Here is a 21,522-nt window from a genome sequence, read left to right on the forward strand (position 1 = left end):
TTTAAAATTTTGATAAGTTACCACCTGGCCTAAAACTAATTTGTAATAGATTTAAATTGAAGATAATTAAATATTTCTTATTAAGATTTTGAAATTGAATTCAAAATTGTTTTTATGACTTCATAAGGAAATATTTTTTTTGAACGTTTGCATTATTATGTTTTTGAAATATTTCTAATTCAGAACTTCGTAATCTGTTGTTTTTTTGTAATTTTCGACAAAAATTTGTCCGAATGTTGACCGAAACCGAATATTCAGTTATTTTCAAAGTAATAATCAATAGAATTAAATAAATAAATGTATGTATCTTATAAAATATTTCTGTATTGATAAGATAAATAATTGTTTTTAAAATATATTTGTTTTCAAGGCGTTAACTACTGTGTATTGCAATATGCAAGTATGAATACACATGTGAAATTCACAATTGAAAATATGTCAAATCATTCTCTCTCTTCGCCGATTAAAACACCAAGAGAGTTAGTACAAATTATATAAATAAATTTAATAATGTTACGAATTAAAATAAAACAACTGAGAAAAGCTTACAAATCATTAACAAAGTTCAAGTAGAACAAGAAATACAGTACACTCATCATTGATGTTATAACAACAACTACATACACACAGCCACCAGTGCATTTTTTGATTTTTTTAAGATCATAAAAATCATTATATTCCGAATTAAATCTTTTTTTTCAGAACCAAATCTATTATTCAACTCAATCTCCAACAAACCGAAACTTTTAAATTTGAATCTAGGATTTTCATTATCTTAAAAAAATTCAAATAATTTTGGTGTTTACTCACTTTTTAGGCTCTCTGTATATAAAATTTAAATATAAAACAATTAAAATTTATTTGAAATAAGATCTCAACGAATCATTATTATATTATTAATACGAAAATTAAATTATTTTTTGGTACTTAAGGAGTATTTAAAATGATATCGCTTGGAATGTTTAGTAAATTTCAAATCTAAAATTGTCACAAATGAGCGAAAATATGTCTAAAATATATGTTTGAAGATACATAAAACCAATACAATGTTTTTAAAATAAAATTTTAAAATATTACCGAATTTTTTTTCAACTTTTTAGAAATCAGACTTGTAATACTACTGTCATACATAGGTATTAATAAATAAATAACAACATAAACAGGCTATAGGGTACATTTATAGTACATATATAATTTAACAAAAGCTCTGGAAAAGATAACAAATTTATATTCTCAGTATTTATTAACAAGTAGTCAGAGAGTGAAAATACATCAGTTTATTTCTAGACAAACTAACGATTAGACGCGTAAACATTTTGTAATAACATCATAAAATAATTGTTGCCAAACAAACTAAACATGTTATTATTTTTACTAATTGTACTATCAATTATTCTATATTTCCTGATAAGACGCCATTATTCTTTGTGGCAACGTTTGGGTATCGAATACGATGAACCAACAATTCCCCATGGCTCCCTACTAAAAGTCAGGCGTAAAGAAAGAGCCTTTGGTTTGGTTATGTCTGATCTTTATGAGAAATACACCAAGAAATTTGTGGGCATTTATTTGTTTATAAAACCGGCGATTCTATTGAGAGATGCGGCTCTGGTGCGTCAAATAATGACAACTGATTTTGCCAGCTTTCATGATCGTGGTGTTTATGTCGACGAGAAAAATGATCCGATGTCAGCAAATTTATTTACACTTAAAGGACAAACCTGGCGATCCTTGAGAGCAAAATTAACACCTTCATTTACATCAGGAAAATTGAAAGGAATGTTTAGTACGGTTGATGATGTGGCCGATAAATTAGTAAAACATTTGAAAGGGCAATTGGATGATGGAAATACGCATACATTGGAAATAAAAAGTCTGACTACCACGTAAGTTTAATGCTGTACTCAATAACAAATTTATTGAATTACCGGCCTTTGGTTGAGCTCAAAGGTTTTCTCCTCTCTCAGATGTAATAAAAAACGGTCCAATAAAGATTTCCAATGCAAGAAATCTTTACTGGGCTAAGCTGAAACATTTGAGTCTAAAGATGACATCAGATTCGACAAATATTGGATGATTAAATTGGCGTATTTATTGTATCCATTACATATATTTCTAGTGGCCATGCCTGTTTCGTCAAATATTCAAACTGAAAGTACTTTAAGAAAATTTGTTTTTCTTCCCTTAACCTTACAGTTCTCATAATACATTGATTAGGTTCGTATATTTAATATATTCTCGCTTTTCTTTACATTTTTCACAGCTACGCCATTGATATCATTGGTTCCGTTATATTTGGTCTGGACATTGACAGTTTTAGCAATCCTAAGAATGAATTCAGACAATTAAGTGATAGACTTTTCTTGCGATCAGGAGTATTATTAAGCATAAGAAACATAATGAGTTTTGTCTGTCCACCGTAAGTTTTAAACCCTCAAACAAAATACTTAAATTAAATTTACAACCATTTTAGAATTGCCCGATTTATAACCGCCCTTGGAGTTAAGGACTCTGTCGTGTATAATTTAAAAGATATTGCTAAGAGAACCATAGAGTTCCGGGAGAAAAATGGTGTATATAGAAAAGATATGTTGCAACTATTGATACAGCTGCGTAATACGGGTAAAATTAGCGACGATAATGATGGTTTATGGCAAATTGAAACGACAGCGGAAAACCTAAAGTCCATGTCAATTGAATTGATTGCAGCGCAATTATTTCTCTTCTATATAGCTGGTTCAGAGACCACCGCAGCAACCACATCTTTTACCATTTACGAATTTGCCATGTATCCGGAAATACTGAGAAAGGCTCAAAACGAGGTAGATGAATGTTTAAAAAAACATGGCTTAATGCCCGAGGATAAACTAACATATGAAGTCATACAAGACATGAAATATTTGGATTTGTGTGTTATGGGTAAATATTAGGAAAATCTAAATAAGTAATCTACTAAGATTTGACCTCCTTTACAGAAACCACTCGCAAATATCCTGGTCTCCCATTTTTGAATCGTGAATGCACTCAGGATTTTACAGTTCCCGACACAAATTTCACCATTAAAAAAGGCACCGGCATTATTATTTCGCTGTTGGGTATTCATCGCGACGCTGAATATTTTCCCAATCCTATGGATTATAAACCAGAACGTTTTTCTGAGGAGATTATGGATTATAATCCTGTAGCATTCATGCCCTTTGGCGAGGGACCACGTCATTGTATAGGTGATATATTTAAAGAATTTTATATTTTTTATTTGTGCAATAATATTATAATTTGGTTTTAGCTCAACGTATGGGTGTTATGAACGTGAAGGTGGCTTTGGCTAAAATATTAGCAAATTTCAATATTGAACCCATGAAACGAAAAGAAGTGGAATACAAATTTCATGTTTCGCCTGTACTAGTGCCAGTTGATGGTTTGAAAGTGGGACTATCAAAGAGATGGTGAAGTGTTTTTATATAACATTAAAGATAAAATCGTACAAGTGAACAGTTCTAATCAGAAATCTGTTGACAATAATAACAATGATGGAAATAATTCAAAACTTTTAAGGGCATTTTATTAATATTGTTACGTTTTAACCTATTCAAAACGCTGGTTTATTTCCTTTAAATAAACTGAATACTTTTGATTGCAAATAAAAGCCGTTTAGTAGTTTGAAAATTGTAACAACTCTTTATTTATTTATCTCTGCTTACAACACTGCCATCTGCACTCTAGATTTCTCTTTAACTGTCTACAGGTTTCTAATACATACGCCATCTGTGATGTACTTTCTACAATGTTCTTTAACTGAATATTCGAATTCGAATATACGGTCGCAGCAAACAGCGTTGCCAACTTACGATCAATGGTCAACTGAAAGCTTTTATTCAATGTTAATAATGCCCACAGATATGTTACAGTTTGATATTACAGCACTGTTATTTGAAAGCATTGGGCTACTTTTAAATCAGCCGTTAAAATCGTTATATTTGAATTCAAGTACAATTTCGTAACAATATTTTTTCGAACATTCAAGAAATATGTTTAGTGAGTATAATTACTGATATATTTAATTTACATGTAATTGTCGGATGAGAACATGATAATAGACGAAACTGGAGACACTACTGATGAAACGAGTTTTTATCAGAACTTATCAATATTATTAAAAGTATTTAAAATCTAAAAAGTCCAAAAAGGACTCCAATGGTATAATGTAGGATTTTATATGCTTAGAAAGAACTAAAAAAATAACTGACAAATTGGATATTCTTTATCATGTCTTACTTTCGATTTCTCCAACATCTACAATCAGCGAGAGAGTTTTTCCAAGTCGAGTTTTATTAAAACTAAAGAAAATTATGTATTTACTAGAGCAATGCATGGGTGACTCTATTTGTCACACACAATGAGTAATCCATTGCTTTGCACTCAACTCATTTGTTGTTTTGAATATTATTTACAAAGTGTACGTACTTTTGATTTTAATAATTCAAATTTTTGTTCTACTCAATCATTGCGAGTATTATTATGTATGTGTACGTCTACATTCAAATCGAGTAAGTAAACAACTTACGTATATAAAAAGAATACAAAATAAATATTCTGAATCGAGTGAATCGAGTTTTAAATGCCAAAAGAAAAATAATTAAAGCAAATAATAATAAAAAAACATGAAATCCATCGTATACAGAATATTGATTTAAGAAATATAACTGCTGTTTTCGACATAATTCGACCCTCTGAAGAAGCCTCGAAGATACTAGAGCGTATTTCTCTCCCTCCAACAATTCATTTGATCTACATTTAAGTAAACAGCCTTCTAAAGAAATGCGCTGAAAACAATGAGGTTATAAGCATTGCCAAGGCTTTGAAAAACGAGCTTAGGCACTACTTGGAAACTGTCGTTTTTTCTAATTTGACCATCTGGCATCGAGTTGCACTATTTCTGTTCCCACCTGCAAACAAATTGCTAAGTTTCTCTGAAGAAGATCGAAATCTTATAAAATTGAAATGTATTGAGTTGATACAAAGCCTAATACAGAATTGTGAGCCTATGACAGAACCACAATAACAATCAGTAGCTCCAATCTCATCGAAAAATTTAGAACTGTTTTCAGATTTTATTCGATCATCTGATTTTCAAACCAACGAGGATTCAGTGGCCTCAGAGTTGAGACGATACTAAACAACAGAAGTGTCCTTTTTTGATGATTTCGACACACGAGTTCCCCTTTTTACACAAATTGAGCTGCCGAATCTTAGCAATACCTGCAAGTAGCGCACCTTCAGAAAGGGTTTTCTCTTGTACCCGTAACGTAATTTCTGAAAAACGATTGCCTCAAATGATATTGCGGTAAATCAAATTATTTTTTTACACATGAATCACAAAAAATGCAGTTCCACAAGAAGTAGATGCTCTCTTCTTGTGGTCCTTATATTTTATATTTTTCAATTTACAGTAGTTTTGCTTACATCTCTAAATAACATTTAAATATAATTATTACATGAGTTAGATTAATAAAATATACATGTAAACAACAATGCGTTTTATTTGTAATCTCGCTATAAAAATTCATAAGAATAGTAATTCGTTCAAAGAATTTCATTATAATTAAATCACATAATAAAACCCTCTATGATTCGATTCACTCGCTGTTTTGCAATCGATTTGAAACACAGAAACACTCTCAATGCTCATATAATGCTATACTCTTTACATTAATGTATTTTGCTTTATTTGAAATTTTTGTCAAATACGTTTTTGTTTTGAATAAATTATTATATTCATTCAAAATACAATGAGTGAGTCAAAAACAGTGCTTGAAAAAAATTAAATGTTTTAAAATATTATTTAAGTCACTCATGCAGGGCTCTAGTATTTACTTTTTGGTTGAATTGTTAGGTTTTGTTTTTTTATTAATAAAATAAATACTTCAATAAGTACACAAAATTCGTGATTTAGTTTCAGTTTAACATTTAAATAGAAATTATTCGGTTAATCGAAAAATTTAAAATTAACCGATTAAATCTAAACCCCGATTAATTATTTGCTTGATTAACCGATTAAACCAGAAACCCGATTAATTGAATACCCTAGTATTGAACAATAAAATCGTTCCAAATATATGTATACATATTTTCATACTTTATTGAATTCGATGTGTGAACTGTATTACAATCTGGGAAAAAGTAAACCTTTTATTTTGTAAATTGGCCCCCTATTACCAAATGAATATTTTAGTTTCGTTTAAAATGTACATATATACATAAGTATTTTGAATAATTCTTATTTTGTAATAAATTTTCAAAGTTAACTGTAATTATTTCACACACACTTACTCTTATGCTAACAGTTTGATCCAGTGTCTAGTAACAATTTCAAAAATTCGCTAAAGACTAAACATGGATTAACATCATTAAGTATTATGATATTTCTTTGAGTTTTAAATTTGTCAAAGCCACGCCTAAGTATCAGATTTCCAAAGAAAATCTCTACATATAAACAAACAAATGAAAGAGTGAGTTGTCAACAGTAGCAGATCAGATGATCATCATCGTCATATTATATGATAATGACAGTCAGTGTTGCCGTTTAGTTATAACTAGGGGGCGGAGTTTTATGCATTTATTATTGAAAAATATGCGCCTTAAATATGCTTCAAAAACTCAAAATATGACCTAAAAATGTATAAAATATGCATTTATATTTTTGTGTAGATACATAAAATAATTAACTGAGGATCGCTTAATGTCTAACAAGTTCACAACACATTTCCCAGCAATTAGACATTCGCAGACTTGACTCTTTAAATTATACTATCTACAACTGTTTAATTTAACCTTTAAAATTATAATTGATCTTTGAGAAAAATATGCATGTATTAAATCTAATATCATAGAATTAATACAAGTCTAACATCATAGTCTTTAGAGCCCCCTTCAATTTACATTTAAAATCATTAAAATATTGATGGTGCTGTAAAGTAGCAACCAATTATGATTTCCATCTCGTAATAAATGGCTGTGAAGAGATGTGATTGGCCCCTAATGTCAGTTCTGTTTTGACATTTGTGTAGTAAACACATGCGAAATACACGTTAATAAACAATGTTACGCTACACTGCTCCAGAACCCGGAATATTGCTGATTATTTATTTGACCTTAATCACCACCAAGAGGAAGATGATTTTTCCATCTTAGCGTGTACGTAAATAAGCAAAATTTACGCTTCTGGGGCACTGAAAATCCGCGTGTAACCCACGAAGAGCCATTACACCCGCTCAAAGTCACTGTATGGTGTGCTGTTTTCGCTGGAGGAGTCATCGGACCGACGAAGACGTCGCGGGCCAAATGGTTACCGTGAATGGTGAGCGCTACAGAGCAATGATCAACGAGTTCTTTTTGCCGCAACTTGATGAATTGGGATTGGAAAACATGTGGTTCCAACAGGACGGTGCAACGGCACACACTACACGTGCCACAACCGATATGCAGAAGGATACATTTCCCGGGCGCCTAATCTCCCGTTTTGTCGATTTCCACTGGCCAGCAAGATCGCCTGATTTGACCGCTCCAGACTTCTTTTTGTGGGACTTTTTGAAGTCGCGGGTTTATGTCAACAAGCCTCAGACTCTTGCAGCTCTTAAAGACAATATCCGTCAAGAATGTGAGGACCTATCGCCGGAAGTTTTGGCCAAAGTGATGGAAAATGACATAAAAAAGGCTCAAATGACTATCAACTGTGGCGACGGCCATTTACATGACATCATATTCTCGACTTGATGTAAAAAAAATTAAAAGACCAATAAAATTTTTGATAAGGGCTCCTCGTATATGACATTTTATTAATATAATTTTGGCACGCTAATCACAAATATGGCATAATCATGTTTCCGAGATAGTTTTACCCCAAGAACGTGCAATTTAACTGAGAGTTTTAAATTTTCTTTATGGATTTAAATTTTATGTGAGTTATGCTCTTAGTTAAGTACGATTTATTACTTTAATATTTGAAGGTTTGGGTAAGTAATTGAAAAATTCTCATTTTTCAGTTTAACGTCAGTAGTTTTTATTGCAGTTTTTTTGAGAACCACAAAAATTAGACAATAACGAATAGTTTTTTGTATTATAGTTGGTAAAAATTTAAATATTTCTTAAAATATTAAAAAAAATAACAAAAATTTCAAAATTGTTTTAATATGAAAAAAATATTTATTTTGGTCTCTATTTAGAAATTAAAATAAGGCAAGTCTAAGGGCCATTTTTTGAGATGGCTTTTTTAAATGATACTTAAATGGCCAACGTTGGTCTCTCAAAGACCTTTCATATGATACGAAATTTACATATACTTCCTTTGGAAGAAATATGGAAAAAATTTAAAAAACCTCAAAGAAGCTCGCCAAATATTGAACCCAGGACGAACAAATTTCAAACCGTAGTATTAGAATGAAAAAAATTGTCAGTTTAGTCGGGAACATCCGCAACTTTAATTTTGGGGCCACCCTAATGTACAGTTTTTAACAGTTTCAATTAAATTATTCGACCTTGAGAAAAAAGTAGAAATATCTCGAAACTGAGCGTACGATTTTAAAATGTGTAAAAAAAGCAATGTAAAAACAATAAATAACTATCGTTGCCTTAAAATTCAACATTAAATTAATTGAATAAACATTTGTAGAAACGGGGTCCCTTAGTGTTAGTTAATTTTAACTTAAAATTAAGTTGTATTTAAATACAGTTTGAGTTTTTCAGTGCTACATAATTTGTCTTATTTAAATAAGATAAAAGTATGGTAGCACTACTAAATATCAAAAATTTATCGATAGTTTTGCTTAAAACAGCTGTTCAACCAAAACAAAAATTGATACATTTTGCCCAATAAGAAATAAAAGTTTATTAAACAATAAAATTATTGGTAGGAAAATGCACAAAAGAAGCTCCAATTGCCCCGCATCGGAATTGTAGTTTTTGCAAGACGCTTTTTTTAGCAAGACGCTGTTGTTTGTTTTTTTTTTTTTACTACAATAGAGTGAAAAAAAACCAAACAACAAAAGTCAGCTGTCAAAAACATATGGTAGTTTATGAAACTTAAATAGAATTTAAATGACCAACGTCGGCCATTTAAGTATCATTTAAAAAAGCACTGAGAAACTCATTTTCGCATTTAAATAGAACTTAAATATAATTCATATTTAAATACGAAGTCAAAAACTGGCTCTTAGACTCTATTTGATTGTTCGCACGTAGTGAACTACCACGAAAACCAACCAATCTATCGTTGCCTTAACATTCAACATTAAGAATTGAATAAACATTTGCAATTGTTTAGGAATAAAATTAACAAACGGTTTGAAAACATCCATGGCAACACTGATGACACCGAAAACTAATGCGGGTATTTGTCAGAATATGAGTGTAAGTAAAAAAAAAAACCGGAAGGATAAATTACTCATACCAAATAAAGTAAATAAATATACAGACATACAGGTATATTGTTGCTGTCATTGGGATTTATGGGTATATTTCTTGTCTTATGGATTTTTCCATATTGTTGTAGGTAAGAATGTTTACTGTGAAGCAACTGATAGTTGTCGTGATTACCAAAACCGATGTAAACAAACATGAGTAAATAGTGTATGTATAATGGAAACAACTGATAACGTCTTAAAAACCTAGGGACTGATCAGGAATGTTTCCATTAGCCATGCAGTCGACTACTGAGCTTAAACATAAAACGGAATTAATAAATAACGAAAAAATGCAGTTTGTGTTCGAATGAAAAAGGGAGAGAAATGGAGATAGAGACAAATAATTATCAGTTTTTTTGTCTTATATGTATGAATGTATTTTGAAGTCAAGTCTTTTAAAGATGATGAAGAAGATCTAATCTTGTATTGCCAAAAAAGACGAAAACAGCAAAATGAAAAATGAGAGAAAAAATAATGATCTTTCGACAGAAAATGCTGAGAAAGAATTGTATTTCAGGAAAAGAAGAAAAAAAAAGTGTTGTCAAGGTTTATTTGTGTTAAAAAATGCCAAGACGTATAGAAAAGCGTCAGTAATCAGTTGGTCGAAAAGTTAAAAGCGCGATGGAAGTCAACCTAAATGATATTGAAGGTATTGATCAGAATTGGAATAGAAAATAGGTGAAATCAAGGTGAATGCAATTACGGCCAAAAATCCATAACATATTTATTTCTTCACAAAAATGTTTGAAATTTAGTATTTGTATTAAGAATAGCATAACCGATCGATCGATAAATATCGATGTTAAAATACAGGGCTTGGCCAAAAAAGCATGGACGTTCTAAAAGTAAAAGTGGCTGAAATTTCGGATTACATATACAGAGTAAATGCCGGAAATTTGGTGTACATTTAAGAAAAAGACACTTGATCCATCGCAAAAAATATTAGAAATTACATACAGGAGTTGGCCAAATAAACATTGACGTTATAAAAAAATTTCGACATACAAATACATGGTTTGGCCAAATCAGCATAGACGTAAATAACTCACAAACTTACATAATTTTTGAAATTGACCAAAAAAAATACAAAAAAAAATGAATAAAATATGAAGGCACTGAAATCGTTCTGGTTAATTGAAGCTGAAATTTATAGTACTTACTCTTGATACTTTACAGCATTAGATGTAATTTACACTAACCTCTAATAGCCCCTTTTAATTTGTTCTGGCCTTTCAAACTTTTTTTAATTTAGTTTCTATAGATTTAAAACTAGTTCGTAATCACTTCACTTTTATATAAAAATAACACGCAAAAGCTCCTTAATAAAGAAGTGGCCTCTTAAAATCCGTACGCACAGATATCAGGTAAAAATGTTTACGTCTAGGCCGATCGAGGTTGTGTGGCCTTTAAATATGAATACGTAAAATTGAACAAAAATATTAATTTTGCGGGCAATCCGCAGCTGCGGTTTGAAGAGTCAAGCTATTTAGACATGTTTTTAAAGAATTTTCAGAATTATATATAAAAAGAGAGTTTGGAAAAGCGATTGCTGTCATTTATCTGATACAAAGTTTCAGCCAAGTTGTCATTACTCAATGACAAGTTGTAATTACTCAAATACTACTATGAAGTGTTATAATGAAAATAATATTGATGTTATACCAAAACACATCAATTAAAGAAATTGCCCAAATCTTCGTCCAATCGAGATATATTGGGCAATTGTTAAACGTAAATTGGAAATGAGTGCAGGTACAGTAAATAACCAGATTTTGATGAGAACAAAGTGGAATAAATATGCTGGAATAACGGTAGAAGTGGGAAGAAAAGTTGTGCAGCTATTAATGGGAGGCGTAAGAAGAAAAGCCAGAAAATTTATTCGCAATATAGACACATAAACCTACAGTTATATTTTTTTAAAGCTTAATAAATTACCTTTAATTTCATGTTTCAAATGTTAGCATAGGTTGTTTCATTTAATAGTTATGCTGGCTTTAATCCGTATGGATTTTAAGTGGTCACTTCTTTAACTTTAACGTGGTATGGTTAACTGTTAAAGAAAAAAGCACAGGCTACTTCGATTCAAAAGTAAAAAAATCACATTTTTCTAATATTAAAATGACAAGAAATAACCTTTAACTTTACAGCACTATAAATAGCCATATAGTTACTTTATAGCCAAAATAATAATGATACTGTATATTCTGTTAAGAAAAATTTACCATCAAAATTTTATAAAAATTAAAAAAACAAAAAAAAATAGATTAGAAAAATAGAAATATGTAACTCAAAAAAGATAGTTTCGAATGAAATGGATTATTCTTTGAATAACATTGCTACCAACCAAAAATAACGAACACTTCACTAAAAACAATATAAAACTATCTAAAGATTTTTGTTCGAAAAACCAAATTTTAAATCAATGAGCAATAAAGAGAAAGAAGTGCAACAACTTTGGCTGAAATTGTTTCAATTATGATTTCTTTAAATTCTAAAAAAAACTAGCCAGCTTGACATCACTGAGACAAAGAAAATCATACCTATGCTGCAATTGCCAAAGGCTCTGGACAAAAATACCAAACAGTCTGACAAACGGACGGACGGACGGATCGGCAGACGGTTATAAATAATATTTCTTCATTCGGTGTTGTTGTTGTATTTATTTTCTATATACCATCAGACATGGCAGCAGCAAGTGGATGGATGACTTGATATATACAACCATTGCATGTACTAAATACTCGCACTCTTACACGTACATACATACATACATACATATGTATATGTATGTACATATATACTTATATACTTAATAAATAACTGAATGACGGATAATATGGCAGGCGGCAACTTTCGTTTTCTGTGAAAAATTGCAAATTGTATTTTTATTTTTGAAACAGTCTGTCAGTACAGCTTATAACGATCAGTTCGGAAATCGAAAAAGCAACAAAGCATCAAATAGGAAACGCGTGCTCAATACTCCCCAACGAATCAATCTTAAACGACTCGAGACAAATAAAACAAGAATAGAAAATGTGGTTACTCATACCGATTTTAATCTATACAATTATATTTCTCTCAGTGCGACATGTTTATAACTATTGGCGTCGAAAGGGGTTTCCCCATGAAAAATCCGACTTGAGTTGGCCGTTTCTCAAACAAATTTACAAACGTGAGTTCCATCATGTCGATGCCATTGGTGAGGACTATCGTGCCGGTAAGGAACGTTTTGTGGGCATATATTTTCTGTTCCATCCCACTTTGCTTATAAGAGATCTTTCGTTGGCCCGTGCCATACTGGAAAATCCATGTGGTCATTTCAATGATACGAAATGGGATTATGTTCGAGGTTATCGTAAATTTAATCTAATGGAAAAAATATCACCCATATTTTCTGCTGCTCGTTTAGAGGCCATGTTTCCAAATATTGAGAAGGTCGGGGACTATGCGTTAAATCATTTGAGTGTTGTAGCCGAATGTAATAAATCTGATGGTATTGATATGCAGCATATGTTGTCAATGTAAGTACATACATACATACATACATATATATTTTGAATGTATATATGTACATACATATGCATGTATGTATGTATATAAGAATGTTTTAAATACATACATACTATATATAATATCTTTTAAATTTTATAAATAAATTTCAAGTTGATAAGAAACTGTGTTTGTATTTAACATGTTGTTTCAGAATTAATTTGTATTATGCATTAATTGAATTAAAATTAATTTTATTATTTCTTTTATAGTTATTCTGTGAATATTATCGCCAATTTAATCTATGGCTTAGAAATTGATCTTTTCAAACAAACAGATTCAATATTTCAACAATATTTAAATTATTCCATACGTCAATCAGCTGTTAATTCATAGTAAGTATTTCATATAACTTGAGCAACATCATTAATGTGCAATATTGCTAAATAGAGATAAGAAGTAATCGACTATCAATGCCTGTAATAATAATAATAATAATGACATAGCCAAACATTTATTGTCGTGAACATTAAAAATTTAATTAATACGAGTATATTTAATAATGTTTGAAATATCGGGATTAATACAAAAATACATGTTAGAAATCTTACTCTGCATTTTCTCTAAAGGATAGGGTAGGATAGAAAGAAGTTATGAATGAAAATATTTAATTGATTCCCTCTATTTGAAAAATTAAAATTGTTTAATTCTGCTTCTTTAAATAGCAAAAAACTGCTGGACCAAGCACTTTCGATCATTGTGGAAAGTGATAATTAGTGTTATTGCATGTTCAAGTTCATAAATGTATTACATATTTATCTGTATTTTGCCACTTCTAGCTCCTACAATCGCATTCCCAAAAAATCCTCACTCACCTATCGTCTGCGTGATGTCATTCGTGAGAATGTGGAACGACGTGAAGAGGGCGGCACGATACGCAAAGATATTCTGCAAATTCTAGTCAAATTTCGTAATGGGAACGATATCGAACAAAAAGAAAAACTGAGTTGGCACATTGAGAATCTCTTTGAGAGAGAAAAACTCTTATCAATAAAAAAATTGGCACATATTACCGAACATCTTTTGGAGAATGGTATGAACACAATGGCATCGACAGGCGTATTTGCATTGTATGAGATTTTGCAACAACCCGAGCTAAATGATAAAATTTTAGAGGAATTAAGGACTCACGTGCTGAAAAATGATAAAAAACCACAACTAACATACGAAGGTTTAAAACAGTTGAAACTAATGGATTTGTGTATACAAGGTAAGAGGTTTATTTAATAGATAAATACTTAATACAATAAGAACAAATATGTGTAAATACTTAAATTTATTTAACAGAAACTGTGCGCAAATACCCCAGTGTAGCTTTAATTGAACGTGTTTGCCGTAAAGATTTTCAAATGCCAGAATGTAAACATATTCTAAGTGAGGGTAAATCCTTTATTATACCGCTTTTGGCCATACAAAGAGATGAGACATATTTTGAGGATCCTTTAAGCTTTAAGCCACAGCGTTTTGTACATGACAGCAATGGCAATAAGGGTGAATGCTTGCTAAGTTTCGGCCTGGGAGCTAAAACATGCATAGGTGGGCAGCAAACATTTTTTTTTTTTTTTGCAATTATCCCTATTTAATAAACTAAATTTCTACTTCTTGTTTGTTTATTTTCAGCTCAACATTTTGTTAACCTTGTGGTTAAATGTATTTTGGTCAAGCTATTCCTTAATTTTCATATGGAGACAACAGATCCAGAAAATTTGGAAATCTGTTATAATAAAACACCGTTTATACAATCGAAAGAGGGTTTTAAGGTTAAATTAAAACCAACGAAAATAAAACTTGATTTATAGATTTAATGTGGTGATTTTTTTTATGTTATAAATTTAAATATTTTACTTTTTAAGGATAAAAATAAGTTATTTGTCTTGTTAATTATAATAACAAGTTTAAATAGAATTGATTCCAATAAATCTAACAAAATTTCTAGAACGATTTTCAAAAATCTTGGTAATGTAATTTCTGAATTTCTAGAACGATTTTCAAAAATCTTGGTAATGTAATTTCTGAATTTATGCCGTTAACAGCTTGAAATAAATCTTTAACTTCTAAATGGATAAACGATCTATCCGTTAATAAACTTTCCCATGGCTATAGAAGAGGTGAAGTTGAGTTTAAGTTTTGAACTTGGACTTTAAACATCAAGGCCCCAGACTGGGGTAGCTCGGGTATATACAAAATAAAAAACGATGCAATTTTTTTGGATTCGATCCGACTTTAATGATTTAATTATACATCGAAGTGTAGCACATTGGTCTTCTTTTCAAAAATTTTAGAGAAAATTTGGCCTAAAGTTAAAATTTTCATTAATAATAGGTCTAATTTGGAAGGCTCTGAATACAATTTTTAACATAGATTTCTTTTATAGTATTTCCCAAAATGTAACATTTCAGAAAAATATAAAAACATTATTATTTTTCTTTTTATTTTCTGTATAACTAAAAAAAAATACTTTATAACACTTTTTACTTTTGACTCAGCAGTGATTTTTAAACAATTAGTTTTTATAAACACTCTTAAATTTGTTATAAATAAATTAGTTCAAGTTAATTAAATTATTTCCAAAAAATCGCGAAAGATTTGCAACGCTTTTAGCAAAAAAAACCGACTATAATTTTAAAATGTTCTCATAAACTATAAGAGACGTTGACGTTATAGGGGCAAATATTGAAAACTCTCCCTAGTGATTCTACCTTCTACAATTATGATATTATGGCTATGTTTTTTGTGGATTTCTTTGGTATTTTTATAATATTTGGGTTGAAATCTTATAGAAAAAATCAATTTCCAAAAAATTTTGAAATTTTCAATTGTTTGTATGTATGAAAGCGAATGTAGAAATTAGAGATGCTAATCGGGACTGGTTTTTGAAAATCCCGGGGTTCGGGATTTGATAAAGAATCCCGAAATCCCGACCCGGGGTTTCCCGAAAATTAAAACAAAGAAACGTACATAATTATGTCTTTACAATTGAATGTAAATTTTTTATTTAGCAATTAATTTTTTTAGGCACTAAAAAGCATAGAATACTTGCAGAAGTACATTAAGGAGTGAGATCGAAAAATTCTTAACATACATATATGTTTATAAAAAAGAAACCACTAAACTTACAGCTTTAATTTTTTTTTTATTTGATTGAAATTATTATTACAATTTACAAAAAAAAATTATTTTTATAGTTTTAATCACTAGTGATGAAATTTTGAACCTTTTTCGGAAACCCTTCCATTAACGTTTTTATAGTGCTTTCTGTCACTTTGCTCGAACATGTAGTCCATCTCCGTTTAAAATCTACCACACTTTTGGACACCTTTTTTGTACTCTTCAATTCTCTTTTAACAAGAGCCCAATATCTCTCCACTGGCCTTAGCTCCGGGCAGTTTGGAGGATTTGCCTCTCTTGGTACAAATACCACATTATTGTTCTTGTACCACTCAAGGGCTTGTTTGCCATAGTGACAGGATGCCAAGTCAGGCCAAAAATAAGTGGACACATTATGAAGTCTTATGAATGGAAGCAGCCTTTTTTGTAAACATTCCTTGATGTAAATTTCGGTATTTATAGAGCCCGTTGTAACAAATGAGTGGCTTCTTTTGCCGCAACTGCATATTGCTTGCCATACCAAGAACTTTCTGGGAAATTTTGTCTGCTTTTGGGTCCTAAACTTTTCTTCAACATTCCCTCGAGCATCAGCAACATAAAATTTTTGACCTGGAAGTTGCGAAAAATCTGCCAGAACATACGTTTCGTCATCCATTATGCAGCAAGAATATTTTTTTATAAAACTTGACTTCAATTTCCGTGCTCTGTTTTTGGCCTCTAAATTTTTAGTAGCGTTCCTGTCAGGAACTTTTTGAGCCTTGTATGTTTTTAAACCTGCATTAGCTTTAACTTTTCGTACCAAATAGTCCGAGCACTGAGCTAACCGGGCTGCTTTCCTACCGGATATGTTGGGAGCTCTTTTGAAAATGCGTTCTATTTTTTTGGCTTTAGAAACATCATGTGGACCATTCCTTCTACCTGAACCAGGTTTTCTATCAACTGACAAGTTCTCCCGGTACTGTTTAATAACATTGGAAACAGTTTGACGGCAGACCTTTGTATGCTTGGCCAACTTTTTGTAAGACCAAGTTGGGTTTTGTTGAAAATATTTAATAATTTCAGTACGCACTTTTTTCTGGTCACTCATTTTAATCAGATTAACAAAAAAATTAATATAATTGACATTACACATAATAACTGACATGTTTTTCAAAGGTAACTTGATCAAAAAAAAATTCAAATAATACTTGGGTTAAAAAATGTAATGAAAAACGTGTGTTAAGAATTTTTCGATCTCACTCCTTATATAAGAAGAAATAACAATAAAGTATGTACAGTGGTGGCCAGGAATTTAAGACAAAAATTGTTTGCTAAATTCCACGTGATTGTCAATTATTTTTTCAAATATTTCCACAAATATGTATGCAGAGAACTGTTTTAACACACAAGTGTGTTTTATTCGACTGTGTCAATTCATACATATTCACCACGAACACATAAAATTTTTCTACAACTTGACCAAACAATTTTTTTTAAATAAACATATTTTCTCACATTTATATCATTATATTTTTATTATTATAAAATATTCGGACCAAATTTCGTATTTTTAGTTCCATTAGTTTCGGTCATATCATGTTATTAACAGCGGATGTTCGCTGAGGTGGGTCAAAGTATTTCCACATATCTTTCACCGATTTTTCCAAAAATTTTTCAGAAACTAGAAACATTAATAATAAATTTCATACCCTTAGAGGTCCTTTTATTTTGGCTCTATCGCACTTAAAATTCAGTTGATGAAAAAAATTCAAGTATTTGTCTTAAATTGGTGGTCACCACAGTACATTAGAGTTAATTTCAAAAATTTGATTTGCGGGTATCATCATTTTTCTGAAGGTTTTTGCGTAAATAAAAATAATGGCGTCCTTTTTTTGTGTGCACCTAAAGACACACATTTTGAGCACATTTTTCTGTAAAGCAAAAACAGTTGAATATATTGCAAATATGATTTCAACAGTCGATTCTGCATTAAAAATTAATACAACTGATGTTTTTCGAATCCTTAAAAATATTTCCAAAAACCCACACATCTTAAAAAAAAAGTTTAGTTTTTTTAAACATGCACGATGAAAAGGCATTTTAAGCTCAAAATCTGCGTCTTTAGGTGCGTTGAACCACCACAATTTATTTTTATTTACGCAAAAACCTTCAGAAAAATTATGATACCCGAAAAACAAATGAAGTGACCTGGTCACAAAGGAACTCTAATGTACATACTGGTAAAGAACAGTACCTTATCTTTTAGCCTTTTGCAATCGAAATATTTTCATTTTGTTCGAGCTCCTATCTGAGATAAAATCAGTTTCATTTGAAGAGGATTTAAATTGAGTTTTGTTAGACAACTTACAAGAAAAGGGGAATAATTGATTTTCTAGAGCCCCACTCAAGGAAACCCAAAAATACCATTAACTATATTGTAGAAGAATTTGGGCTTAACAACTTTGCTAAACATCACTTTGCAATATTCGCGCATGTAGAATGTCAAAATGCATGAAAAAGGCACACAAAAATGACAATTTCCCCAATTTATTTATGAAAAACGGGATTTGAAAAATCCCGAAAAGGCCGGGATTTAAAATTAAAAAATCCCGGTCTTCGGGATTTTCGGGAACGGTATTCCCTATTTAGCATCTCTAGTAGAAATACAATCATGCATAATATTGAAATAAATTTTATGCAATACATAGACTGATGTGTGCGAATACAAATACCAGCAGCACCAAGCATCGCATCACATATGTATCTGTATGTGTTTTTTACGTGATTATCCAAATAAAATTTATGAAAACACAATTTTTGCCAACATTAATGAGCTACAAGTAAATTTATGTTCTGCTGAATTCAAATGAAATGTGAATTGTTGCCACACACACAATCTCTCGCTTCCTTAGATACATTAATTTATAATTTATGGATTAAAGTTAAAACTTGGCTTGAAAATATTTAGAACACCAATGGAGAAACCACACATTTATGTATAAAATAGTGAGAGTCAAGAATGTTGAAAATTTTATTAAATTCTTAATGAATTATGTTGAACTTATAATAATTTAAGATAAATTAGTATGTATGTATGTATGTATGTATGATTTGTCTTTAAACAATTAATTCAAAAATTATGACGACGTTTTGGTACAATGATGGGGAGATAGTGTACAAGTACTTATGTAAGTTAATTATGAACAAACATATTTTGCATATTGTCGAAAACACTTAATAATTTTGTAATAGAGCACCTACATACAGGTAATAGGACTAGATTGACCCCATTTGCATAAAGAAACACTTTCGAAAAAAAAAATAAATAAATGTTGTGTAGAAGCAACAGCATTTTTTGAATCCATTGTAATTGGCACAATGTAATAATAGTGAACTAGAGTTGCAGGAATCTAATTTGAAATAATTTCAGTTAAGGTAAATAGTTCTATTGATGTTACATAAAGTGGATCAAACTAGATTCGATTATTAATATATAAAACTATTCGTAGGTATTAAAAGCAAAACAGATAAATCTATCTTAAATTTATAATAAAATGCACTTTAACGACTGAATATAAATTGTATCCTTTTATTACAAAAAAATGTTTACCTTTGGCAAGCATTTACTCATTTGTAAATACACATTATGAAAAAATAAAATTTCCAACAATAGCAATAATAAATAACTTTCAACACTATTTAAAATTGCTGCAGTTATTTTAAATAAAACAGTACGAAAAGCGAATACATGTGAAGTCAGATTTTGCACGTTTTCAATACCAAAGTTTTTAGGGATACCCCTCACTATTCGATAAACATTTATGCATCATAGAAAGATATTTTTTGTAGGGGTGCTAGGAGAAATATTGAACCGATTTATTACATTTTCAACAAAAAATTTTCTTTTATAATAGGAATACCATGTGCAAAATTTAAATGTATTATCTGCAATATATTTAAAGAAAATTGCAAACTGTTTCGAAAAATATCAACTTTATTGGAGGTTGTAACACGTTTTGGTCCATAAATCTGTTTCTACTTGAGCGATTTTGGCCATAGCTCGTCTTAGAATTTTTAAGATGAATATTTCGATGTGTTATAAATGGAATGACAAAATCAATATAAAATTAACCACAACAAAACACCCCTCCCCATAATTTTGTTGGTGCGTATAAAAAGTTAACTACTTCTGTAGTTTACAATATCGGGAACATTTAAATAAAAATTTGTTGTGTTTTTTCGACAAATGTAAACTCAAAAATATGTTAAAATTTTACATCAGCATACTTCTTCGAATACTATTGTTCCATAACAAATGCGTAAAGCACTCACTCATTTACGAGTATGTACTAGCATACATGCCATACATACATACATATGTATGTATATAGCTAATTCCAAAGAACACTTTTACTGATTACGAATTCCTTCCCCAATAGTTGACCTACTTAGTGATTCATACTCACATGTATGCAAAAAGGTACAAACTACCAAATTCATATTTCTTTTCTATTCAGTTGACAGTGCGGGAATCTTTTTTTTTTTTTTTAAACTACATAAACTTTTATTGTTTTAACTAAAATTTTCCCTTAAGGCATACTTGGGTGTGAATTATTGTATCTTACTGTCTGACTGTGTGTGTTTATGAGAATAAGTATTTTCGGGATAGATACAGATACTGCAAATATTTGTGTAAATCAGAGAAGCCCATTTCATAGCACAATTGTGCAAGTTAACCACACACATATTCTTATTCTCTTTGATTTAGTCGTCACTGAGACAGCGACGAATGAACAGCTAAGTGGATGTATTACTATTTTTTTCTTTTTTTTTTAATTTTTGTTCATGATCACTGAAAGAAATATTTGGATTTTTTTTAATATATTTCGAACTTTAAAAAATCATTGAAGTTTTGTATATTTTTTCACCTCAATTTACTTCTGTGAACAATTTAATAAAATAAGCAAAAAAATATTTTACATATTTTAAATATTTACAAATTTGTCGAAAATTATTAATATCGAACTCTCCATTAATGAGCTATGATAATATATCGCCGACAATTTGTTGACTTGATTATTATTAACAAATAAAGCCTTAAAAATATTGGCATCTTTTATTTAGTTCACTAAACTTTTCCTTCAGTGGATCTCTTTTTCGCTCACCAACACAAACACAGTTTTAGCTTTGGACATCTCTGGTGTAAATGTATGTTTGTTGTATAATTGTAATGGATATTGTTGGTTGAAAATTTTAACTTTCAAAAGCGTAGAGACCCAGAATGTTATGAATTTATGTATTTTGAATAGTAAATTAAGTAGGAATGCATAATACATACGAATATTAAAACATACTACGTACATACATACATACATACATACATACATACATACATACATACATACTTACACTTTGGAAAAAGTGTTAC

The 21,522-nt window shown here is 30.4% G+C and overlaps 3 protein-coding genes across 5 annotated transcripts in view; 2 read left to right on the forward strand and 1 right to left on the reverse strand.

Annotated features, from left to right (window-relative positions):
- MESR3 (misexpression suppressor of ras 3) overlaps positions 1-21,522 on the reverse strand; it is a 137,195-nt gene that overhangs the window by 24,240 nt on the left and 91,433 nt on the right. The window lies entirely within an intron of this gene.
- Positions 1,260-3,666, forward strand: LOC135951229 (cytochrome P450 6d1). The gene is made up of 5 exons (XM_065500840.1): positions 1,260-1,886; positions 2,264-2,419; positions 2,474-2,919; positions 2,976-3,224; positions 3,287-3,666. The coding sequence occupies exons 1-5, from the start codon at positions 1,360-1,362 to the stop codon at positions 3,448-3,450; spliced, it is 1,542 nt and encodes a 513-aa protein (XP_065356912.1). The 5' UTR covers positions 1,260-1,359; the 3' UTR covers positions 3,451-3,666.
- LOC135951669 (probable cytochrome P450 310a1) lies at positions 12,373-14,958 on the forward strand. Its single transcript, XM_065501352.1, has 5 exons — positions 12,373-12,979; positions 13,220-13,342; positions 13,787-14,217; positions 14,295-14,543; positions 14,628-14,958. The coding sequence occupies exons 1-5, from the start codon at positions 12,492-12,494 to the stop codon at positions 14,804-14,806; spliced, it is 1,470 nt and encodes a 489-aa protein (XP_065357424.1). The 5' UTR covers positions 12,373-12,491; the 3' UTR covers positions 14,807-14,958.

This window comes from Calliphora vicina, chromosome 2 (genome assembly GCF_958450345.1).
Source record: "Calliphora vicina chromosome 2, idCalVici1.1, whole genome shotgun sequence".
Lineage (NCBI taxonomy): Eukaryota > Metazoa > Arthropoda > Insecta > Diptera > Calliphoridae > Calliphora > Calliphora vicina.